Genomic DNA, 25,339 nt, shown 5'->3' with positions numbered 1-25,339 from the left:
CTTCTCTACTGCTTTTGTAGTTCCTGATTCTCGCCCCTGGCCCCTAAGAAACCTGACAGGTTCTAAAAGGTGCCCGAGGACTGCAAATTCTTGTTTAAATGTACTTTTGCTTGAGTCTTCTATAGTTTCAGTCTCAACTGATAAGCCTTCTAAACGTTTACCTTCTTCTAAGCTTTTTTTTGATAAGGATAGTAGATCTATGTAAAGGTAAAAAGATATGTACTGCTGCCACCTCATCATTTCGGTCTAGTAATTACCAAACCCACATGACCAGGTATATCTTGGCTGTCCTTTCTCAGGTTGCTAAGGTTGTGTCTGATCTGCCTGATTCAGAAGGGAAAGCTTCAGCCATTTTCTTGCTTGGGTCCACTTCACAGGTTGCTTATCACTCCATAACATGCAGTTAAGCTGCTGCTGATGCCTCTTCCAGGGCTACTGCTTTTGGATCTGTGATTATGTGGTGTTCTTGGTTTCATATTCAGGCCTTGCCTGATGATACTAAATCCAAACATTCGGTTGCTCCTCTGGGTAATAAAAATCTTTTTGGGACAGTTGCTGCTGACCTTCTGAAGTCCCTCCAGGATAAGGGTAAGGCTATGCAGGAAGTCAAGGATGCTTTTTGTCTCCACTGTACCCATATTTCAGAGGAATTACCCTTCTAAATCAGCCTTTGCTTGTAGGTAGACTCCTCAACCTTTCAAAGGTAAGAAGGGGTCCAGGCCAGTGTATCTTTCTGCTAGACTCCTACTTCTAGGAAGCATTCCACACAGGACGAGCTGTTTTGACAATTTGCTTCCTTTTCCCCCTGGCCAGGTCCCCTTGTCTCTGCTTTTCTCTGTCTGTCCCAAATTCTCAACAGATCGCCTCTGACTCTCTCTGGTGCTGTCTGTCATTTGTCAGGGGTATTTCACGATATGGAAATCTCTCCCCCTCCCCACCCCACCCCCCTTTCAGGCATTCCACAACATCTTCCAGACCAGCTCTGTATTTTCTAAGAGGTTTGCAGTTCCTTTTGGATAAAGACATCATTCAGCCTGTCCTACACACCCAAGTGGAAAGAGTTTTTTACTCCAGGATGTTTTTGGTTTCTCAGAAGGAGGAGACTTGGAAACCAATCCTGCACCTTTCCTCAACATTTCTCCAGGTCCCTTCTTTCAGAATGTTGTCTCTTCAGACCTTGTTTCCTCCTCTTCTCCCCCAGACCTTCTTGGTCTCTCTAGACCTCAAGGATGCCTATCTTCACATCCCTATTCATCCTCTGTTCAAGAAATTTTTACATTTCTCTGCTTTTTCCTCTCAGGTTCAGTTTTCTACTTTGCCCTTTGGCCATTCTTTTGCCCCAAGGGTATTCACCACATCCCTCTCTCCTGTCATTGCCTTTTGCAGTTTTCAAGGGATACATATATTCCCTTATCTAGATGACCTGCTTACTCAGGCTGCTTCTCCCAGCAGTCTTTTACAAAGTCTAGGTTCAATATCAGTCTTAATAAGGTGGTGGTTACACCCTCCCAAGATCATATTTTTCTTGGTTGCAGGATTCAGACCATTCCCATGTTGGCTCCTCTTTCTGCTCCCAAGGTTTTGTCTCTTGACAACCTTCTTTCAGTCTCTTCTTCCTCTGTACTCTCTCATGACCAGGGAATTTCCCAGGATTCTGGGGTTTATGGCCTCCACCACTGCCATGCTTCCTGTTGCTAGGCTGTATATGAGGAAGTTAAAATAGTACCTCAAATTGGTGTGACTTCAACATTGCCACCCTTTTGGAGTTCCCTGTTCCTTTGCTTCCTTGTCTCAAACTTCGATTAATGGATTCATCAAATTTCTCTCAATCCGTGACTGCCCTTTCATGCTCCAGTTTCTTCCCAAGAACTGTTCACAAACACCTCAGACCTGGGGTTGTGTGCTTCTTGTGGCTGTCTAAAAGTTCAGGATCTCTGGCCTCTTCATCAGCAGTCAGAAGGTATCAATGTACAAGAGATGAGAGCTTAGCTTCTGGCTATACAGGCCTTTCGTTTGCTTTTTCTCCATGGCCCTCTGAAAATCATCATGGACAATACCACTGTGATGTGGTATATGAACAAGTGGGGGGGGGTACAAGGTTTTATTTTCTTTGCAGGCTTAACTCGTCAGGTCTGGGATCTGGCTGTCTGTTATCAAGCGACTCTTCAGGCAGTTTACATTCCTTCAGAGCACAACCTAGTGGTGGACTCTCTTAGCAGGTCAAGAATACAGGATCACAAATGGATGCTTCACATCGATGTGTTTTTGGACATGGTAACTCTTTTCTTACCTTCCCTCTGAACAGACAACTCCCTCTTTTGTCCTCTGGCTTGGAAAGTGGACACCCTGTCTTTTCCTTGGAAGGGAATGTGTCTGTATGCCTTTCCTCCCCTTCCTCTGCTGCCAAGAGTTCTGCACAGGATCAAGCAGGACTATTCCAAAATCTTGTTAGTGACTCTGTCTTGGTCCAGACAACACAATTTTTTCCTCCTTTTTCATCTGGCCAGGGGCAGTCACCACAAGTTATCTTATCAGATGGATACTCACACAAGACAAGGAATCTCTTCTTATCCATCCTCACCTGTCCACTCTTCAAATGACACTGTGGATGATAAGAGTTTTGATCCCTTTTAGACACCTCTTTTCTGAGGATATGCTTCAGGTTCTGCAAGAAGCCATGAAACCCACTACCAGAAAATCATATATATCTAAATGGAAAAAGATTTGCTGTTTGGAGACCCTCTCACCATCAAAATCCCTTCTCAGTAGGGGTTCCTCTGGTTCTGTCTTATTTGTGTGAGCTGCTCCATGCTGGCTTGGCATATTCTTCATTTAAAGCTCACATGTCGGCTATCTCTATTTGTCTGCCCTTGAACCGTCCTTTAACGTCAGTTTAAGGTCAAGCAGTTTCTGAAAGTTGTCCTTCATATTAGGCTCCCAAGAAAGCCTGTTGCTCCTCCTTGGAACCTCAGTTTTGTTCTTGAAAATTTGACTCAGCCATACCTCTAAACCGCACAAAATCTGGACATAGCGAAAAATAATAGGAGGAACAAAGCCCCCAAAATATGGACATATTTTAAATACTGCTCTTATAAACACAGAAAGTTGCTAGAATAAAAGGTCTTGTGTTAACATGCATCTTCTGAAGGATATGAAGTATAAAACTCAAATGTCTGCCATTATTTAGTGAATTTAGTACTCATTGATTTCCCACAAAAATCCAGAAAACTGCAAATTTTATGAGGAATAGACCAAAAATATGAGGCACACATCTTGACAGTTGAGAGGTATGACTTGTGCTCTTTTAGAATCTGCTAGTTCAGCTTCTTTGCAGCTTTGTACTTAAAAGACTGTTCTGCTGTTGGCCAAGAAAATGTCTAAGCTTTAAGCTCTTATGGCCATTCCTGTTTTTTTTCATTTTTTACAGAGAAAGGGTGTCTCTTCATACTGATCCTTCTTTTATATACCCAAGGTGGTTAAATAGTTGTCACTTAATCAGTCTTTTCATCTTCCTACCTTTTTTCAGTATTCTGCCAGTCAGAAGGGTCTCTCCACACCTTGGGCCTACATAGACAGCTGAGATATTATTTGGATAAAACAAAGGTTATTTACAAATCTGGGCAACTTTGTTTTTTTTTCATCCATGGACTTTAGATTTAGCTGTTTACAAGCAAACCTTCTCCTCCCGGATCTGTAAGACCATTTCATTTTGTTATTCCTTTCATAGAAAATGTCTTTCATGGTCTGTAATGGTACATTCTCCTAGGGTGGTTGCCTCTTCTGGTGCCTTTTTCAAGGGGCTGGACACCAGTTCCATCCTTGAAGCTGCTACTTGGTCCTCTGTTCATACTTTTGCTAAACATTACAAACTGGATGTTGTTTCAATGACGAGGGGAGGTCTAGCCAGGGCTATTCTGCATGTGTTTGTAGAAAGCTATTCTGTGCCTTCCTTTTCCCAGTCTTCTTCTTAGCTCTTGTGCTCTTCCTTCAGAATCCTGCAAGAGTGATAGGGAAAGACATAGTACAGTTGTGTAAAGTCTCACCATAACAGTAGGTGTCCTTCTCTTCAATGTTGCAGTATTCGGTCCCCCCCTGCTTCCCCCCTCCATTATGGCTCTTGCCCCTGTCCTTTGTTACCCTCCTGGCCAAGGGACTGTCACTTCTTTTCCCCTCTGAACTTTTTTCTTCTGGATGTAAGTAATTCTACATTTTTCTTGGAGGTAGCTTGTTCCTCCTGGGACAATTGAGTTTTGAGTATTTGCTTCTTTACGTCAACTTTATGCCCTGTGGCCTATGCAGGGTGCATACTTGTGAGGTACAGTGCTTATAAAATCCAAATAATTTGGTATACTGGCCAGGCATTAGACTATCCTTAGTAGGAGATCCCTTCAGTGAAGAATATTGCAACAATAAAAAGAAGGACATCGACTGTTATGGTAAGACTTTACACAACTGTGCTTTCCTTTGTTCATAGGTTCACACTAGGCTAAGGCCCATCAGGGTCTTTGCAAGCCTAGCTGTGCAACCCAGCCCAGATTTGTCCCAGAGTTCCTTAGACATCTATATGGTGGGGTATGTTAGAGTAAGGGGGATAGATAAGGTTTGTGTGTGGGGAGGTATGTTGGGGATTAATTTACTTGCTATCAACTTCTGTCTATTAGGAAAATCAAGAACATGGGGGCCAGGACAGGGGGTGAATTTGCAATTTTCCATCCTATGATCAAGGTTTCTTTTGAACAGGGTCAGGGATGAACTCGGTTTCACATAGGGAGCTCATTCCATAGCATCAGGATCCTTTGAGACACATATTGACCCCTTCAGCAAGTTCTGTTTGTTGCAGACAAAGTTCAGGTCCTTGGATCTAGTGTTTCTGGTGTTTGTCTTGTGGATGTGCAAGTGGGTCCATCACAGCAGGATCCAAGGATACCTTGTATGCTAGGCATAGATTACCTCTTACTAACCTGAAAGAGACACAGAGATAAGATCTTAAGGAAATCTGTGTAGGACAGGGTAATCATACCCTGGATTCTCCTGGTGTGGAACCTTTGAAGGCATTCCAACTGTTGCAAGTACCTGGCTAGGTACATGCCAAAGGGGGCATTGTACTGCATAATGGGTTTGATAAGGGCTGAGTAGTGTAGTACTATTACTTCCTTGGATCTGGATGGCATACCCTTGTTAATGAGTTAGGCAACATAAAATGATTTTCTTACTATCTTGGCTATGTGTTGGTCGAACGCCATATTAGTGTTCCCAGATCCTTAACTATCGGGTCAACTCTTAGGGATGTTTTATTGATGAAGTAATTAGCTTGGGCGGATGCTTTTCCAAAGGACAGTGTAATGCATTTCTTTGCATTGAGGTTTAATCCGTGGCTTTCATACCAGTCATTTGTTTGTGTTATACCCTCTTGTAGGATGTTGGTATCGTGGGAGGAATCTATAATAGCTCCCAGTTTACAGTTATCTGCAAACTTGGTGAGGCCTTTCACATTAGCTTTGACTTCTGAGAAGTAGATGCCAAACAGGAACAGGCCTAGCACAGAGCCCTGGGTGACTCCATTGGTGACTGGTCTTTTGGTGGAGGTGGTCTCACCGATCCTGACTTATTGGGACCTATCTGTGAGACAGCTGGTAATCTAATGATATATGTAAGGATTTATAACTAGTTCGGAGAGTTTGTCAACAATATCGGAGTGGGGTATTGTATCAAATGCTTTGGCCAGGTCAAGGTAGGCAGTGTGCATCATTTTCCCCTCATCTATAACCATGCTGACCCTCTCAAAGAAGTCTACCAGGTCAAATAGGCAAGGCCATCCCTAAATAAAGCCAAACTGAGATGAGTCCAATGTCTGTAGGTTGCCAGTGTCCTTGTTGATCATTTCCATGATAATTCATTCCATGGCTTTGTATATCAGACTTGTTAGACTGACGGGTGTGTAGTTCCCAGGGTCACTTGATGGTCCACCCTTATGAAAAGTTATGACCATTGCAGCCTTCCATTCACCTGGCATGTAACCTGTTCTGAGGCTGTAGTTGAAGAGTTCCTCAAGTGGTCCTGCTAGGTTATGCATTAGGCTATTTAGGATTCAACCTGGGAATATTGTTGTGGCCCACTGAAGCAGTGTTTTAAGCCTTAGCGAGCACCTCCAGGAAATGCTCCCTTTTGATAGTTATGAGGATATGTTGGAAGGAATTTCACAGGGGTTAGTTGGGGGGGGGGGTGAAGTTTGAGATAAATTTATCAGCCAGTAGATTTGCTATGTTACCCTGGATAGTGAGGGTTGTGCCATTTACCACCAGTTCTGCACACTGTTGAGTATTACCATTAAGATTCCTGACATAGCTGAAGAAGGCTTTGTGATTGTCCTTAGCCTGGGAGATTATCCTGACCTTGTAATTGTCCTTGCTGGACTTTATTAGATCTGTTAGTTTCTTATTTAGTTGAGTCATAGAGCTCTTGCATATATACAAGAGTTGCTCTTTCTGATTTTGGCCATGACTTTTTTATTTTGTTCTATAGTCTGTAAAGGTAAGGATTTCACCAGTGTGGTTTGTTTTTGGTGTTAGAGCTGGACTTTCTGGTAGGTTCAGCCACTTCAATGCAGCCAACTTGTATGTTTGAACAGGGTTTCTTTAAATAGTTCTGCATATGTAGCTGTGTTATCAAGGTTTGGGGGCGATGTGAATTTTGACAATCTGTCATTGTATAGGATTGTAGTTTGCTTTAGTATACTTACTAACAGTTACAAGTATAGTTGGGTTTTCGGAGTTGAATTTTATTTAGAGGGAGACGGCTTTGTGGTCTGAATTCACCAGTGAGGGAATGACACTGGGGGGGGGGGTGCAACGCTGCCCCATGTTGGTGAGAACTAGGTCCAATATGTTGGATAGTGCACTATCTGGTAAAGGGTGTTTGAGTGGAGGAAATCCAGGAAACTCTGTGCCTGTGAGTTTGAGGCAGTGTACATTTCCCACTCTATAGATGGGTAAAAGGCTTCGATGAATAAGATCAGTTTGCCATATCCCCTAGTTAGAGCCCTTTGTCACATTGCACATTTTTTACATTTTCAGCAAACCGAAGAGCTGCACAATATATTAGTATGCAACTCTTAACTACTGGCCTTTTATATTGATCATAACTGTGGCCACTGCTGCATTGAGGCTTTGACCTCTTTTTAGATGCCTTACAGTTGACTTTCATGTGACAAGAAGAGTGGATGCTTCTGCTTCCCTGTTCTACTTTCTTATGCATCTCTTCAGTTATGTGCAATTAAATAAGTTAGAAAAGAAGTGCAGCTCATCTTACATTAAAGTTGTGTTTTTAGGATATAGTCCTGCATATCATGTTCATTAGATGTGTGCTGCTGTTTGTGCTGAACCTGTTAAGTTTGTTTTTGGGTAATTTTATCTGTGCTTGTTTTCAATAGCTTAAGATGTGTACATGTTTTTGATAAATTAAGCAGAGGTTTTGTTTTGGATAAGTTACACTGTGTGCTTGTCTTCCATAGGTTAAGCTGTCTGCTTGTTTTTTGTAGGTTATACCTGATTTGGAGGATCAGATCACCCAGCTGACCGAAGAGAATGCTGACTTGAACCAACAGAATTTCTACCTCTCTAAGCAACTTGATGAAGTGTCTGGTGCCAGTGAAGAATTGATAGAGTTAAAGCATGAGGTGACCCACCTGCGTAGAGAAATTTCTGAGAGGGAGATTCAGCTCAGCAATCAGAAACAGGTTTGTGCCGTGTTATGCAGTTTATTTGTCCCTGTCCTTGCCTATATACCAGGGGCTTTGTGACATGTTTAGGTTCCTATGCTTAGGTTTCTCTGACTAGTTAACAGTATGTGCCCAGAACCTCAGCTCTGCTTGGCGATTACTTGAAGTAATATCTTACTGACATACTTTATAACTTTTCTTCTTCTTGCTACCCCTGTCCAAGTGCAATGTTGGCTCACTGTACTCGCTGTCACTGGTGCTTGAATGCTGTCACAGCTGTGGTATGCCTTATGTTACCATGCATATGACATTTCATGATTTAGTTCCTTTTGCTGTTACTACACATTGCATTACATTGTTGCAGTGTCAGAAGTGGAAATATTGTCTATCCAGTCTGTCATTTTTTTGTTTGGTACGTATCTTTCATTCACCTCCTCTGTTAGCCCTTCACTCATCGCAGGCCTTCCTGAAGGACTCTGCATTCCTGAACTTCATTGCACAGTCTGGTAACTTGTTCCATTTATCTTTAGGAAGAGTACTTTATCTCAGATCTAACTTTTTACCCTTAACTAGATCAGCCTCCCCTTCTCCATCCTGTGTCTTTCCCCATGAGTGTTATGTTATCTTATGATCTCCTAAGTGTCTTGTGCACCCATATTGTAGTCCCCTTTCTTTGCTACCTTAATATGAGAATGAATTTTGAGTTCCATAATATCACCTCATACCCTTTATTGTTTATTGCCTTTATTCCCCTTGTAACGTTTCTTTGAACTTTCTTGATTAGCTCGATAACCCTATCCCTCTATAGGCAGCAGAGCAGAACAGAGCACAGTACACTGGCTGGTACCTGACCAAGGACCTAATGAAGGGTGATGTAACCTTTCCATTCCTGCAGTCCCTTTCCATAAAAATGCAGCGCAGCATCTTATTTAGCTTGGCTACAGCTTTCTTGATTTGTACCTTATGGTTCATTTCTGCTCTAACCACTGTGCTTTTCAGGCTCACTGTCTTCAGTTGATATTCCATTTTTGATTACTAAACTCCAGCTAAACTACCTTACTCTTCCTGCGTTTAACCTTAGATGCCACTTCTTAGCACAATGTGTCACTCTGAATATCCTTTTAAAGACTTGCTTCCCATAATTTGCTGTGCTTTCAGAATGTCATCCACAATTACGTTAATCGTATCGGTGCATTCTTCCTACTTGTGTAGCATTTTTTTACATTTCCTTATGCTAGTCCCTACACTTTTGTAACTTAAGACATGAACTTTCCTTTCTGTGGACTGCCTTTTTAACTTTCCTTTTGAATCACCTTGTATGCACCTTGCTATTTTATCCTGTTCCCTTTTCTGTAATGGTTTTATGCTTCTCTTCAGCCTCCACTGTTTGTTTCCTCTGCTCATCTCCAGCCTCAATTTCATTTCCCAAAAAAAAAAAAAAAACAACATAGAGAAGTCTGTCTTTTCTAGACAGACTTTGTTTTAATTTGCTTGTCTGTTATCAAGACTATTCCATGGTCACTTTTCATCAGGAGGGCTGTTACTTGCAGGTCTTGAACACCCTCATCCTTGCCCAGTGACTGGTAACCTTCCTGTTATGGTTGAATGAGTCTTGGTCTACTGTCTCAAATGATTTAGATGCAGGAACACCCAAGTCTGGTGCTGCAAGACTGAAGTATCATGTTATAATTTTTATTTTTTCAAAAGCTTCTCTATTCCTCATATTTATATTTTCTATTTCTCTTTGCTGTAAGTCAGTATATTGCATCTTATCATCACTGGTCCCATTATTTTTTATGTTATAAAGATATGACAGAGTGTGAAAAATAGGATTGATTAGAGAGAGAAAGGGGAAAAACTTTGTTGAGTTGGTTAAATTTTGTCTAGCTGTTCATAGTGCATCCTTATTTAAATAACTAAAAATCATTTTTATTGAAATAAAATGCCTGAATACATTCGCTTGAACTGTCCATCTCATATTAAGCCATAGTTTTCATCACTGCAAATTAATGAACAGAATTAAGATTATTGTGTTATTGGTGCTATATTGAACATTCTGCAAGATTGCTTATAACTTAACTACATTCATAATCGCTGTCCCCACCCACTTTACCAGCTAGCTACCTTTTATTGTGATTCCTTTGTGTAAATTATTACTCTTGTTAGTTGTTTGAAATCCAGTTTCATACACACCGCTCCTTAACACTCCATGGTTACCATCATAGGAACTCTGAAACAATGGGTAAAAAGGTCACACAGACAAACCAATTAGCAAAAACTACAAGAAAATTCTAGTGAAAGTAGTTTCCACTGTGTGATTCCTTAAACCTCTTGTATTAGAAGCACATGGGATATATGCAAATGAACCCTAAATGAAATCATGTTTCAGTTGTATTGCAGTCCCGAATGCCCATCATGTTTCTTTTTAAATTTGTTATGGACAAATTGAGACCAATAAAGCCAAACTCCACCAGCTGTGAACATGCATCTTTCAGATTTCTTATGACATTATTAGCACAGCAAACGTGGACTGTTTGGCTAACCTTCAGAAACACAGGGTTGTCATACCAAGCTGATGTCCATAATCATTAGGGTGTTTGCAAAATATCCTGACTAACAAACTAAAACAGTGAGTAAAAAGGTCACACAGACAAACCAGTCAATAAAAACTACAAGAAAATTCTAGCCAAGCTAGAGTTTCAACTGTGTGATTCATTAAACCTCTTGTATTAGAGGCAAATGGGCTATATGCAAATAACCACCTGAAGGACATCAGGTGTTTGAGCTATATGGCAGTTCAGAATGCCTATGACTTTTTTTATTTTTAAGTCTGTTATGTACAAATTCAGGCCAGTAAAGCCAAATCCCACTAGCTGTAGACATGCATAGTTCAGCCTTCAGTGCTTGTCGGTGGCAAAGTAGGCATAAATGGTAAAACAGGAATATTACATTAGAGTAATGCCAGCCACCTGCTTTCAGTTCTCTCAAGCTACATACTTATTTTAAGATGCTTCTAGAGAATGGTATTAATTTTTATTGCCCTTACAATAGTAACACGGAAGAGTGGAATGTTTGAATGTAAAGTGAAGTTGTGAAACATTAAACACGTTCCACTGATGCAATGTGGCAGGATTAACGAAAAAAAGCACATCTTCCTTATTACTTGAATTCCTAATGACCATTTGATTGTGCAGAATTACTGCGGTGGTGGTGCTGCGATAGCATTGCCGCCTCACAGTAAGACGTCCTGTTCGATTCTCAGCTAGAGCGTCTTCTGTGTGGAGACATGCGTGAATGGGCGTATCTTCATTGAAGGTTGTGCGTCCGAGCTGGCAACTTGGCACATAAAAATCTACTGCCTGGCCAATGTTGCAGTATTTTCTCCTTGGTCTAGGGGAGTGTGGAGATATGACAACTCCCACAACCCTAACCCACACACACACATTCAATTATATATATATATATATATATATATATATATATATATATATATATATATATATATATATATATATATATATATATATATATATATATATTTATAGACACACACCCATACCTAACACCCCCCCTAACTAACCCCCATACTACAACCAAACAGGCAGGCTCAGATACACACAGCTGTTATTCTAGTGACTTTTAGCAACATATGCAGCCCCTCTCTCACACACAAGCAGACACACCCTAATACTACCTGACTGCTAAACTCCCCAACACTTGCATCTTCTACAATAAGTGAACATGCTTTTGGCCATTTTTATTACCATGAGCATTCAAGAACATCCAGGTTAATTTGTGCAGCCAAGTGATTCTCTGGATATCTCAGCTGCATAAATGCCTTACCACAGGTAGTTCTGGGGAAGAGCACATAGGTAATTAGCATACGCCGATCCTCCATAATGGCCTCATTAGCATCTTGCACAGCTGCAGAGATAGCCCATCATAGTGCTAAACATTTTTATGCAAAAGGCAGGGCCAATTCTAGCATTTTGGGGGCCCCCAGCAAATGTCAAGTTGCGGGCCCCTGGTCACTTCCAGTCTAAGTACCACCATGTTACTGCCACCCCCATCCATCCTTTTAGCTCTTGCTGCAAACTTTTACTAGTAGTATGCACAGGCTGATCTGTAGCTACAATGCCTATATACAGTGCTATGTTGTCTCATCTCACAAAGGGACATTCACAGTTACTGGCATTTAGATGTAACGATACATTACAACAACGCTATGTACTGGGCCGGACATAGGTGAAATGCCACCCTAGATAGTGCCTACTGTTTCAACCCCTCCAAAAAACACATGCACATCCTGTATGCTCCCCACTGTTTCTCCCCATCTTGGGTTCCCCACACCATGCACGTTATGTTTTTATTCTATTTCTCACATTTTACCTATCTATTCAGCTTTTTTAAGAAGTCATAACATTAGATATGCTCTGAAGTGTTTTTTATGTTTTTTTTTTTTTTTTCTTCATTTTACTAACCATTTCATTCAATAATGGCCTGAACAGAAATTATGATTAAAGAAAGAAATTCATTGGTGCTGTTCAGCTTTAGTTATCCCTTGCATCCTTTCAACACACCTTTACTGACCAAGACAGCACATTAATAACCATTTAGAAAATAACTCAAGCTGGGACCCCGAGAAGCCATAAGGATGATAGATGCTCTAGAATGTATTGTAGAGCATTTCCCAACCTTTTAATCCAACAGTGGCCCAAACAAAAATTTTGTAAGAAAAATAATTTCAGTCTTATTTTTTTCTTTCAATGAAGACATAAGCTGTGGCCAAGGCTTAATATTCAAAGCTGACAAAATAGTAGCTCACAAACTAACAAGCCAGTTGTTATGAGAATAAACAGATCCCATCTGGGAATACTATATATATATATATATATATATATATATATATATATATATATATATATATATATATATATATATATATAGACACACACATGGGTCCACTTCTAAATCCCTACTCTCAAAATCTCAAAATTCAAAATACTGAAACCAAAATCCCTAAAGCTCAAAATTCCTAAAAACTCAAAATCCCTAAAAACTCAAAATACTGAAACTCAAAATATCGAAAAAAACACAGTACAGCAACACTACCTATATTTCAGCAGGACCACATACAAAAACATATTACTTCAAGTATAGGCTTAGTGAAGTGCAATCTCGGAGTTGATGTATTTAAGTAGCAGGGGGTGTAGGTGGTGCAGAGGGGCTTGCCCCCCTGCAATATGGTTTGTGTTTTATTTGTTTTAGTATGTACTTGTGGTGGAATATGGTAAGTGTTGGTATCCTGTGCGTGTGTTTTCAGTATTTTGAATTTTCGGGATTTTGAGCTTTAGGGATTTTGGTTTCAGTGTTCTGAATTTCGAGATTTTGAGAGTAGGGATTTAGAGGTGGACCCATATATATATATATATATATATATATATATATATATATATATATATATATATATATATATATATATATATATAGTACCTGTCAAATCTTTGAAAGCTCAAAATTTCAGACGTTACATAGTCGAGACCAAATGTTCGAAATTTTGAGTGCTCGAAAATGGACTTTCAACGGCACTGTACGGTGCAGTTAGGGATAATTTTCCTTTTCTGCACTTGAACTGTGGTCTCGGAGTTGGTATATTTAAGTAGAGGGGGTGCAGGGGAGCTTGTTTTTTTTTTTTTTTCCTGTGTTTTTTTTCTTTCTTTTTTATGTTCGAACATCCAAATGCCCATGTAATTTTCGACATTTTGGATGTTCGAACATTTAACATAGACCAGATATATAGATCTATATATATATATATATATATATATATATATATATATATATATATATATATATATATATATATATATATATATATATATATGTATCATATATATATATATATATATATATATATATATATATATATATATATAGCATGCCTCCTGAGTCCTCACCCCCAACCCCCAAAGGCAGCTACCTATGTACATGCCTGATGTCTGAAAAAAAAAAATGATTGCTGTAATGTATTCTACTTTGTTGCTCTTAGACAGTATACTGCCCCAACAGGAGCTGAAGTAGCTTTCTTTGTACTTCTCTGAGATTTGTGATAAATGTAAAGGTAACAATGACCACACAATCCCCATCCCTCCACATAACCTACAGTAACTTTCTGTACACATGCATCTAAGAAAGGCTGGTTTTAGAATGGGTGCAGTTGACAGCAGAGACCATTATCAGTTTTATCATAACAGGGTCATATCACAACTCTGTTCAGGTTACAGGCGTAATCAGAAAATTAAGGCATTTTTTTCTTCTCATTTTTCCCCAACCAGAAACAGCTTTTGCGGGCCCCCATGCAGTCAAGGATGAAGAAGGGAGCCCCTCTCGATCCATTTATACCGTCTGGGAAGTGGGGGTTACCAGATTTCTGGACGATCTAAGTGTCTGAATGTCTTGTGATATATGCTGTGCCTTACATTTGAAATATAATTACTTACTGATGTTTTACCCATGTGTGTGTCCTGGCATTATTGGATGTGTGCCCTGATAAAAAATCTGTGATATTTTTTACACGCACGCGCATAAGTCACAGCAATACTAGATGTATACTTATTTCGGCAAATAACAATGTATTGTGCAACACTGGTATTGCCATACCAGATCAGTGACTGCTGTTTAGCAGTTGTCAAACCGCAGATGTAAATCACTTTTATTTACCTCATTGAGGAGTAAATGAATACCTGTCACTTCATAATTTTGCTCTGTCCTTTGTAAAAAAGTTTTATTTGCTGGTATGTAACTCATTCAAAATTACAGACAGTCAGTAAATCCAGACATCATAGCTGTATACTTCTTATTGTCCAAAAAATGTCTGCTGATGCAAAACGTGTTATTCTAATAACTTTTTAAGTTAGAGTAATGTTTAAAATGTGTTCCTCATTTTGAGCCTTCATTCTGCTATTATTTTGGCACTGAAAAGAATTCTTCAGCAAATATGTTGAGAGTTATAGTACTGGATGTTTTGCCAGTATTTATTAAACTCCCTGAAAGAGAAACCATCCGTGAAGATCAGAAGCATTAACTGTTCTTAAAATCCATGGTGTGCACTGAGCTCAGTCACTCTGAGCTGCTGATCTCTCTAGTGCTTACTTTGCTCATGTTCATTATCAGCTTTATTTATTTATTTATTTTTATTTATTTTACATTTGTTAACCGGGCTAGTCTAACTGGATATATTTCCATTTTCAGCAGAGGCCCCGGGAGAAAAGCTCCACATAGACATTGTAACTATTACATAAGATGCAATAAAGAGCAGCATAAAAATATACAGTATCTGGAAAATATAAAAAAAAAAAAAAAACTTATTGTATTCAGAATTAACAGTTGTACAACAAGTGTACTCAACATTCTTGAAAAAAACAAGCATAACTTATTTAGCATTATCTAACATCTTAAGAAAGAGATAAGGACATTTAAAGACAATTATGTAAGTAGATTAGTTATTTATATGAACCCTCAGTAATCTGAGTAATATAATCAGGAGGAGAAGGATAGTGGAGAGGTAAGTGATAAAGTAGTGAGGAAATAAAATAGAAGGTAACAGAAGTCACAGAGATGGAGGGGGAAGTGGAAAAGTCAAATACATGGATTCCGTTTGGGTTAAGGCAGGGACATAGCCAGTGTTTGTAAGGTAAAGTCTAAGTTTTTGTTTGAAAAGGACAGGAGATAGAATAGAAGTCAGTTCAGAGGGCAATAGGTTCCAGTGTTTACCAATGGAGTTTGAGAACAGGGAGTCACCTGCAAGGTTATTGGATTTGGTAGCAGTAACTAGGAGTTTGCTAGAGGAGCGGAGTGAGTTCAGGTTAGAATAAGGGGTGAAGAGATTAGAAAATGAAGGAGTGTTGTTTGGCAGATAAAAAGCTCTTTGGATAATGGGAAGTTGGGAAAGAAGCAACATGTTTTGTAATTCAAGCCAGTGAAGTTGTTGTAGGTTCAGGCAATGGTGAGTTCTGAATTGATTACCAGTAACAAATCTTGCTATACTATTGTAGGTGGTGGTCAGTTTAGAAAGATTAGTTTTCTTCAGGTTAGTGTAAATTGGTGAGGCATAGAGAAGAGTGGAAATGAGATGAGAGTGTGCCAAAGTAGCTTTGGCTGTTGGGGATAAGAATGTTTTAATTCTATAGAGGGAGCCCAGTTTTCTATGTACAGTTTTAATAGTGTTATTTATGTGACAATCAAAGGTAAGATTGTTGTCAATCGTCACACCTAGCAGTTTGGTAGAAGAGTCGGTGATATGAGAGTATTGTTAATAGAAGAGATAGAGAAGTCCAATGGGGGGGATCTGGTAGTGGGCTTAAAAAGGAGGAGTTTTGTTTTTTTGGCATTAAGAAGTAGGCAGCGTTTTAAGAACCATGCTTCAACAGTGTGGAATACCTTTTGAGTAATAGTTTGAAGCTCTGGGATGGTTTTTGCAGAGCAAATGAGTGTGGAATCATCTGCATATTGTATGCACGTAGCTTGGGGAATAGCTACTTGTAAGTCATTTATGAATAGGGAGGATAGAAGGGGTCCAAGAATTGAGCCTTGTGGTACACCGAGTGAGATCGGGAGAAGAGAGGAGAGTTTGTTCTCCCAGAGGACTGCTTGTTTTCTGTTAGAAAGATATGAGGTGAACCACTGGATGGCATTCGGTTCAATAGCAAGTGATTCCAGGATTTTTAGGAGGAGAGGGTGATTGACCATGTCAAAAGCTTTTGATAGGTCAATGAAATGTGCTGAAGATAGGGTATTATTATTGCGGTTTTTGTTAATGAAGTCAGTAAAGGAAAGGAGAGCAGTAGTAGTACTATGAAAAGGTCTGAAACCATGTTGACAATGAGATAGAATGTTATGTTTAGTTAAGTGATTCATTAATTGGTGGTGAATACATTTTTCCATGACTTTTGCTAGTGGAGACAGGAGGGCAATGGGTCTATAATTAGAATATTCTGTAGAGTTTCCTCCCTTATGTAAGGGTATAATATGTGAGATTTTCCAGATATCAGGGATGGTTCCTTCTTTAATGGTTCTGTTTATAAGAATAGATATGGGATAGGCAATTTCTGTGGCTGCTTTTTGAAGAAATTCAGATGGAAGTTGGTCAGCTGATGGGGTACATGGCTTAAGCTTTTGAATACATTTTTGGATGAAGGTGGTAGAGATGGGCTGTATCCTAAAAGCATTATATCACAGTTTGTTCAGGTAAAGAATGGAATCAAAAATGCATTTTTCCTCAGTTTTCCACACCCAGCAGCAGCTTTTGTGGGAATTTTACACAGTCAAGGATGATTAAGTGGCCTCTGAAGCCACTGGTACTGCAGGTACCTAAAGCTGACTATGCTATTAGTTTTAATGGAGAGGATATCCACCAGCACACTTTAACTAAACCCAGAGGCATTATGTCATTGGTAAAATATTTAATGGAATTGTGAAGCCTGTCACTTGACAAAACACTGTTACTGTAACTAAATATCTTTGAATTTTGAAGGAGATATAAATGAGTTATTATTACCTTGTACTATGAACTTGTCTGATAGTTTCGAATATTTTCAGCCATATTTCTTTGTAAATACCACTATCATATCTGCTTGTTGATGCATGTTTTACTGGTGCTTTTCTCGCCAGGCCTCCGCTGAAAATGGATATGTTGTCCAGTCTGACTTTCCCAGTCAACAAATGTAAAATAAAATAAATAAATTAAATTACCCACCTGACTTATTAAGCATACAAGAGTGCTGCACTAGCTTTTGTTGGTTTAACAGGCATGTTACAAAATATCAAGATAAGATTGCTGTGGTTGGGGGTCCCCCAGGATCAGGAGGCCCCCAGCGACCACAGGGTTCAGTGGTGCCTAAAACTGGCTATGGCAAAAGGACTGGAGTAGGGCTGTCTATGAATACGGAATGATCACCACGAGTAAACCTTTCTGAATTCAGTCTTGTGTCTTTTTCTTCCTGCCATATGTTATCCAGTACCCAAAAAAATAACTGCTGTGATGCCAAATATATTACTGGGCTTATTAAACTTAACTTCTGTCATCTTTGTCACAGTACAAAACTCATTTAATAATGTTTAATCTTAATCATTAGCTAAGACTAAACACAATATCCAGCAAACATTTCTTTCTTTCTTCTTTGGAAGTGCACTCCTCTCCACACGCACATAACCTGGCTTAGCTAGAACATAAATCTGTAGTAAATCCATTTTTTGTCCCATATGATATATGAATGCTTATTGTATCTTGTATTTCTTCTGTCAATTTTCTCCCCTGTCCCTCTATTATTTGATTTCAAAATGTAACCCCTAAAACACTTATTTCTCTGCCTAAGAATGTACTCCTTTTATTTTCACTGAATCGCCAGAACCTTTACTCCTTTCGTTATTGAACTGTAACCCAACTGTCTCTTAATTTTCTTTGACCCTCATTAGTGCCTTTCTTATGCACACCTTGTTTTTCATTGTTAAAGTAAGATCTTTTAGATAAGACCTACATAATAGTGCATATATTCATTTTGCTGTCTCCTTGCATTGCTTCTTCTAGACTTCTGTGACAATTCATAATGACTGCATTCATTACCCATCATAAATAAAATGCCACTCATGGGACATCCTTGTTTATCTCGTTTGAACCTTTGTTAGTCGAGAAATTATTTGGTGGAGACAACAATTGTCCCTAAATTCTGGTCTCCCCTTCTCCCTCTGACTTTGCTTTGGGAGCAGTTTCAGGAGGTATAATAGTGCAAGGTTTGTGGAACATCTAAAACAGACACAAGGACATAAATAAGAGAAATGCGTGCCCTAATCAAAACACTTAACTCTCTGAATCATCTTTGGTCATCAGGATATTTTCAAGTTGATTCAGACAATACCACAGTCATGTGACACATCAGTAAGCAGGGGGAAACAGGTCATATCCCCTTTTACATACTAGCCGTATTAGCTTGAGATATAGTTTCACAGCAGAATCTCACTCTCCAGGCATCCTTTATTCCGTCAGAGCAATATTGTGTGGCAGACAAGCTGAGCAGGATAGGGCACACCTTCGCATAGGGAGACTAGATTTGACTCATCTGTGGGGAGTTCCTCTAGTAAACCCATTTCTCCCTCTCTAAATTATGCAAGAAGGTCTAGAAGACAGATGCCTTTACTTTTCTAGGTCTAGGGTTCTTCTGAAGATTCTGAAAGAAATCCCCAAAGATCATTGTGGTGTCTCCCTTTCTGCCCCAGACAACAGCTCTTCTTTTGGAAGTGGCCAGGGGCAATTACAACAGGTTTCTCACAGAATGGATCTTCTTACACACAATCAGGGATGTTTGATACATCCCAACCCCAATCAACTTTAACTGACTGCCTGGTTGATAGGATATTAATTTCCTTTAGGCACCTGTTCACTGAGGATGTGCAGCAGATAGCAGTGGAGGCAGGAAAGCCTGCTACTAGATCATAAATTAGCCAATGGCAAAGGCTTTCTAGTTGGTACCAACAATATAACCAGCACCCACGCAGGGCTAGTTGTTTTCTGGTTTTACAATATTTGTGTGAGTTATTATCCTATGGCCTTTTTCACTCCAGTATCAAAGTTCATTTACTGGCTATTTCAGCATATCTGCCCCATGAATCCTCCTGTTTCCAGACATTCTCATGTCAAAATGTTTTTGAAAGGGGTTTGTACTTAAGAGGCATCCAATAAAACTGGTGGGATCTTAATTTTGTGTTAAGAGAAGCTAACACTTGCTCCATTTGAACCATTTAATCTGGCTGACTTGAGGTTCTTAACATGGATAACAGGTTTAGTGATAACTCTAAACTCTGCCGAAAGAGTATCTGAGTTTGTCAACCCTATCTAATGTCCCAAAGAGAGAGGGTTCCTTTGAGAACTAATCTGTTCTTTATGCTTAAAGCGGTATCTGAGTTTACTTTAAGCCAAACTATTCATTACCCCATTTTCTTTACTGATGCTAAAAATGATGGAGAAAGGAATACTCCTTACTTTGGATGTCCATTGACAACTCGGGTACTTTCATGACAGAACTAAAAGTTTCAGATCTTCAGATCAGTTTATCCGTTTCTTGTGAAGGTAAGAGGAAGGGACAATCTGTGTCAAAGCAGACTATTTCCAAATGGTTGTCTGAGGTTATTACCTTTTGTTTTTCTTACCACAACAAAACTATTCCAGGCAGGGTCAGTGCCCACTCTGCCGCCCTGCCCTCTTGGCTTCATCTATGGCTTTTTTGGAAAGGGCTGAATTCTAGAAGGTATTCTAGAAGCAATAGCGTGGTCCTCTGTACATACTTTTAGAAAGCACTTATAAGCTTGATTCCTTCTCTTAGTCTAGATTAGGCTTTGTTAGGACCATTCTTCATATGCTTCTAGATGCTTCTCCTTTCACTGCTCAAATGTAATGAGCAAGGGTAATCTATCCTTATAGCTAAGGCTACAGTTATCAATATGATGAACATAGTACAGTTGTGTAAGTAAGCTTTTACTACAACATATACAGTAATCCACAGCAGAGTTTTGACGAGATAACTGTCCCCAGAAGGAAAATAGCAGACTGCTGTTACTTCTTTATTTGAGAAAATTGAAAAATAAAAACTCAAACTTATAATTAAAAGCAGCTGTAATAAATAGTCCAAAACTTCAGATGTTAATTCCTCTTCTATAAAAGTTTTGACTTTTCGGCTTTTCCTGGTTAGGGGTCGCCACAGCGGACCTCCGGTCTGCTAATGATTAGCAGTCAATTTTTATGGTGCCGAGTTGCCAGCCTGATGCCCAGCCTTCAGTGAAGGCACACCCATTCGCGCATGTCTTTCGGAGGCCTCTCGACCGCGGGGAGGACATGCAGACTCCACACAGAAGGCACTCCAGCCAAGAATCGAACAGGAGAACCTCTTGCTGTGAGGTAACAATGCTCTTCTATAAAAGTACTGAAGAAAAACTCAAGCAGTCTTAGTTATTGAAAAGTTGATTGTATCAAGTCCAGTTGGTGGATAAAAGTGATTATCATAAATAAAGCTGTTATACCTGTGACTGCCTACTTGAGTTACTTATTTATACTTTCATGAAATTAATATAGTATGCTCTTTCCAGTTTCTGTGGTACAGAACTGTTCCTGAACTGTTTGAAAGTTTCTGTGAGGCCATTTTTGCTTGGGCTGAAGGAGGGTCTCTGTGTTCATCAGTGGCAGTGACTAACATTGAGCAGCTTCCCTGCCCCCCGTGGAGGTGGTTACTGACTTGAAACTGTAGTTTTATTGGCCACTAGGGGTCATTTCCATAACTCCTTCATCTTCCTCTCTTAAAACCTAGTTGCCTCGTGGTTTGAGCGTCTTTTCAGGCTTGTTGGCTGTTGGTGAAGCACCCTCCAAGAGGAAAAAACGCTGAGAGAAGAAGGGAGCCACTTTTGAGATTTTAAGTATTTTTCTCTGTTTATTTGCTAAGTTTTTCTGCATAGCTGCCTAGCTTGAGCATTTTCTGGCTTGTTAAACTTGATTTCTGTATTAGTAGCTGTATTTAGAGCACAACCAAAAGCTGTTTGCTGAATTTCCTGTTTGCACTTAATTTTAAATCGTTTTTCTTAAAACTTGCATATTTTCTGTCCTTGACCTAGCACTCTTGTGTGGGGTCATTTACTGCACTGTTATAACTTGATATTACTTGTGAACCTCTGCTATCTCTGTAAAACAAAAACAAAAAAAATCTTGCTTTTTCCCACTTTTCTGAGAGTTAAAAAGTTCAGTTACAGGCTTGCTGTTCCTGAACTGTTTGAAAGTTTCTGTGAGGCCATTTTTGCTTGGGCTGAAGGAGGGTCTCTGTGCTCATCAGTGGCAGTGACTAACATTGAGCAGCTTCCCTGCCCCCCGTGGAGGTGGTTACTGACTTGAAACTGTAGTTTTATTGGCCACTAGGGGTCATTTCCATAACTCCTTCATTTGTCCTCAGAGGAGTGGTTTAAGGCAGTAACTTGTAGTTTATTGGCCATTTTGGGTCATTTCCTGTCTTTTCCAGCCCCCTGCTATAAAGCACGCTTTAGCTCGCATTAGCGCGGAGTTGCCACTGTTGCACACTAGGGCAGCTCCGGTTAAGCAGGTTTAAACTATTCGGGCTACCTAAAGTCCACTCTTCAAATTTTCCCTTAAAACTACCTTCCTCGAACTATACTACTGATCTAATCAGCGTATCCTATAATTAAAAAGATCATCTCTACTTGACTCCAAGTAGACTATTCTCTATCTGTTAAACGTAGCACTTGCTCCTACAGTACTTATTACCTTGATATGGCACTCTTGTCATAGATAGTACCGAAAAAAGGCAACCCCCCATTTCTCGGTCACCCACGTCCCCCGGAATCTTTTTTAAAGTTTTTTTGTCTATTCCTTCTAGCATGTCGAGGAATCAGTTGCTAGTGTCCTCTCCTGCTCAGCTGGTGAACCTGGGAATATTGAGGCAATGTTACAATTGCCTCATGTACACAGACAACCCTCTCCTCCTCCCACAAAACACAAATACATGCGAGAGATGCAACTATACGGCCAAACTGGAGGCTGAGCTCTCTCAACATAGGACTGGCAAGACCAGTCAGGAGGAGAAGGTTACCACACACACTATAGACCCAGTCTCACATAGTACCATTACAACCTCAAATCATACACATAAACACACAAAGACATACTCGAGGCTCTGATCAAAAATCTACCAAAACAGCAGAGGCCACCAAAGCAGACACCCAAACAACCACCACCTCAGAACACAACACCTGCAACACATAGACCTCACAGTCAGAGTGTCAAACAGTCACAGCCCTTAAGGCCAAACACAATGCCAGACACACTAGTCATTGGTGATTCCATAGTCAGACACACTGACGTCCCGCTCACCAGACTGAGTAAGGAGAAGGTCACAGTAAGCTGCCTGTCGGGCGCTAGAATCCGCCACATAACGCAAGCACTCAGGTCTCTCAACAGCAGGTACAAATATGACTCAGTCATTGTCCACGCTGGTGTAAATGACCTGAGCTCCTTGGACTACATGAAAAGAGACATTGAGGAGCTCTCTGATTATGTAGCCCAGGCAGGTATGACCCTGACCTTGAGCAGTATCCTACCTTCACCAAGAATGATGCCACAATACGGAGATAAGATGATCAGCTTTAACAATTGGCTTAAACACTGGTGTCATTCAAAGGGGATCCAGTGTCTGTCTGCCTGGGATGACATGCTGGACAAGCCACGCGACGGCTTGCACCTGTCACCCTGGGATTCCGGATATTGGCAAAGGCTCTTGCCACCCCATAGTGCCTTTTTAGGCAAGGCTCAAATTCTAAACCTACCACCCTAGAACACAAAAAGGAAAAAACTAAGGGTAATGCTGCTCAATGCCAGAAGTCTAAATCTCAAAATGCACTCGAGGCCCTTCTCAGTATGGAGAACATCGATGTCTGTGCTGTGACAGAAACCTGGTTCAAGGCTCCTGAGAGCACCCCAGCGCTATCAGGTTTTACCTCATATCATGCGTTCCGCCCCAAAATCCGGACAATACCAAGAAAGGAGGGTATCCATATTCATCAAGGACACCCACACCTCAAGACTGGTAACGCATCGATGCATCGGAGACCATCCAGGTGCAATTAACCATAGGCAAGACTGCTCTGCAAATTGTAGCATGTTACAGGCCACCCTCACAAACTCAGGAACCTCACATGGCCTTCCTGAAAACACTAGAGGGGATAAATGTATCACCAAACACCATCATACTAGGTGACTTCAATTACCCTAATATAGACTGGGATCACTACTCAAGCCCAAACACCCTAGCCCAAAAGTTCCTGGAATTCATAAACTCAAATGCCATGGAACAACTAGTCACCATCCCCACAAGAGGAGATAACATACTTGATCTCATCATCACGAACATGGAAGCACAATGTTCAACACCGGAGGTGTACCCCTCACTGGTGAGATCAGACCACAAACTAATCTCGCTGGAGGTCCTCATCCCACCCCCACCTGAAATAAAAAAGACCACAGTAAAGAACTTCTCAAAAGCCGACTTCACACTTCTAAAGACTAGTGTGGTCTCCTTTAAGGCCCCGAGCCGGAAAACAGTACTCAAGCCGCTGAATCACTTACAAATGCCTTCTACCAGCACCTGCAGGACTGCATGGATAAGGCAATCCCAAGCAAAACAAAGACTCTTTGTACCAAAGGCAAGCGTCCAGTCTGGTGGACCCCAGCCATAAACAAACTCTACAACAAAAGGAGGAAGCTACTACAAGATAGAGCAAAATCCTTAAAAGGTAAGACACCCTTGATCACTATAAGTAAAAACTAAGAGCTCTCATAAAATCATTCAAAGCAAATTTCGAGAAAAATAGCTAAAGACTCAAAAGACAATCATAAGGCCTTCTTTAGCTATGTTAGAAACCTGGGAGGAAACTCCCAGATATGCTCAGATCTAGTTCAAAATGATGTGAAGATTACTGATCCTACAGACATTGCCAACAAACTGGCTGACAGGTTCAGTGCAAACTTCTCCCCTCCCCAAAAGGAGAGATATCTATACCAAAGCGATTGCAGCCCCCAAACATCTCCAGCCCAAGTGAGAACTGCTCTCTCCAAAGCAAAAAACACAGCATCCATGGGACCTGATGGTGACCCGGCTGTGTGCTCCATGAACTCAATGAGGAATTAAACCCACAGCTAGGACAGCTGTTTAATCATAGTCTCACCTCTGGATACGTGCTCCAGGAGTGGCGCACTGCAACTGTGGTACCACTTCACAAAGGCGGTGCCTCCACCGACCCTGGAAATTACCGGCCCATTAGCTTGACAAGCCTTATCTGCAAAGCCATGGAGAGGATCATAATGGACCTCATAAATAAAGACATAGGGAATTTGCAGACTTTGGATCCAACCCAGTTTGGCTTTGTCAAAGGCAGATCATGCCTTTTAAACTTGGTTGACTTTTTCAAACAGTCACCAAAGCCATTGATGAGGGAAGGCAGTCCATACAGCCTACCTCGATCTGGCTAAACAATACCCCACTCGGGTATCATTGAAAAACTCATCAGCTTAAATGTCAACCTATACATCACAAGATGGGTTGCAAACTGGCTGAGTGACAGAACCCACAGGGTCAGAGTTGCTGGCGCCATGTCAGACTCAAAGCCTGTCACAAGTGGTGTCCCACAGGGCTCAGTCCTGGGCCCACTCTTGTTTGGCATCTACTTTTCCAGTACAAGCAAACACAGGAGGGTTATGGCTGACAAAGTTTGCAGATGACTGCAAACTGGCCATAGTAGAAAACACATCTGACACAGATATCCTTCAGAAGGGTCTCACAGAAACGGATAACTGGTGCCAGAGCCACGGCCTAAAGTTAAATGCCAAAATGCATAGTCATAAAAACAAGGTTACTAGCTACCAAATAGGTGGCAATCCACTGAGCACAGAAGAAGTTATCAGGGACCTGGGGACCCAGGTTGATAGTAGTCTGTCATTCGACACCCATGTAGCTAAAGTAGTTAGGAAGACCTTCTACATTGCCCACCTTATCATGAAGGGATTCTCATCTAGATCAA

The 25,339-nt window shown here is 40.5% G+C and overlaps 1 protein-coding gene across 1 annotated transcript in view; it reads left to right on the top strand.

The window, feature by feature from the left end:
* CIT (citron rho-interacting serine/threonine kinase) overlaps nucleotides 1–25,339 on the top strand; it is a 3,433,971-nt gene that overhangs the window by 1,831,435 nt on the left and 1,577,197 nt on the right. The window contains exon 24 of the mRNA XM_044069760.1: nucleotides 7,538–7,735. Coding sequence (XP_043925695.1) covers nucleotides 7,538–7,735 — 198 coding nt within the window. The remainder of the gene's footprint in view (nucleotides 1–7,537; nucleotides 7,736–25,339) is intronic.

This window comes from Protopterus annectens, chromosome 4.part0, assembly GCF_019279795.1.
Source record: "Protopterus annectens isolate FY-2018-M chromosome 4.part0, PAN1.0, whole genome shotgun sequence".
Lineage (NCBI taxonomy): Eukaryota > Metazoa > Chordata > Ceratodontiformes > Protopteridae > Protopterus > Protopterus annectens.
Note: the sequence above shows the minus strand (reverse complement) of the source record. Positions and strands in the feature narration are given on the sequence as shown.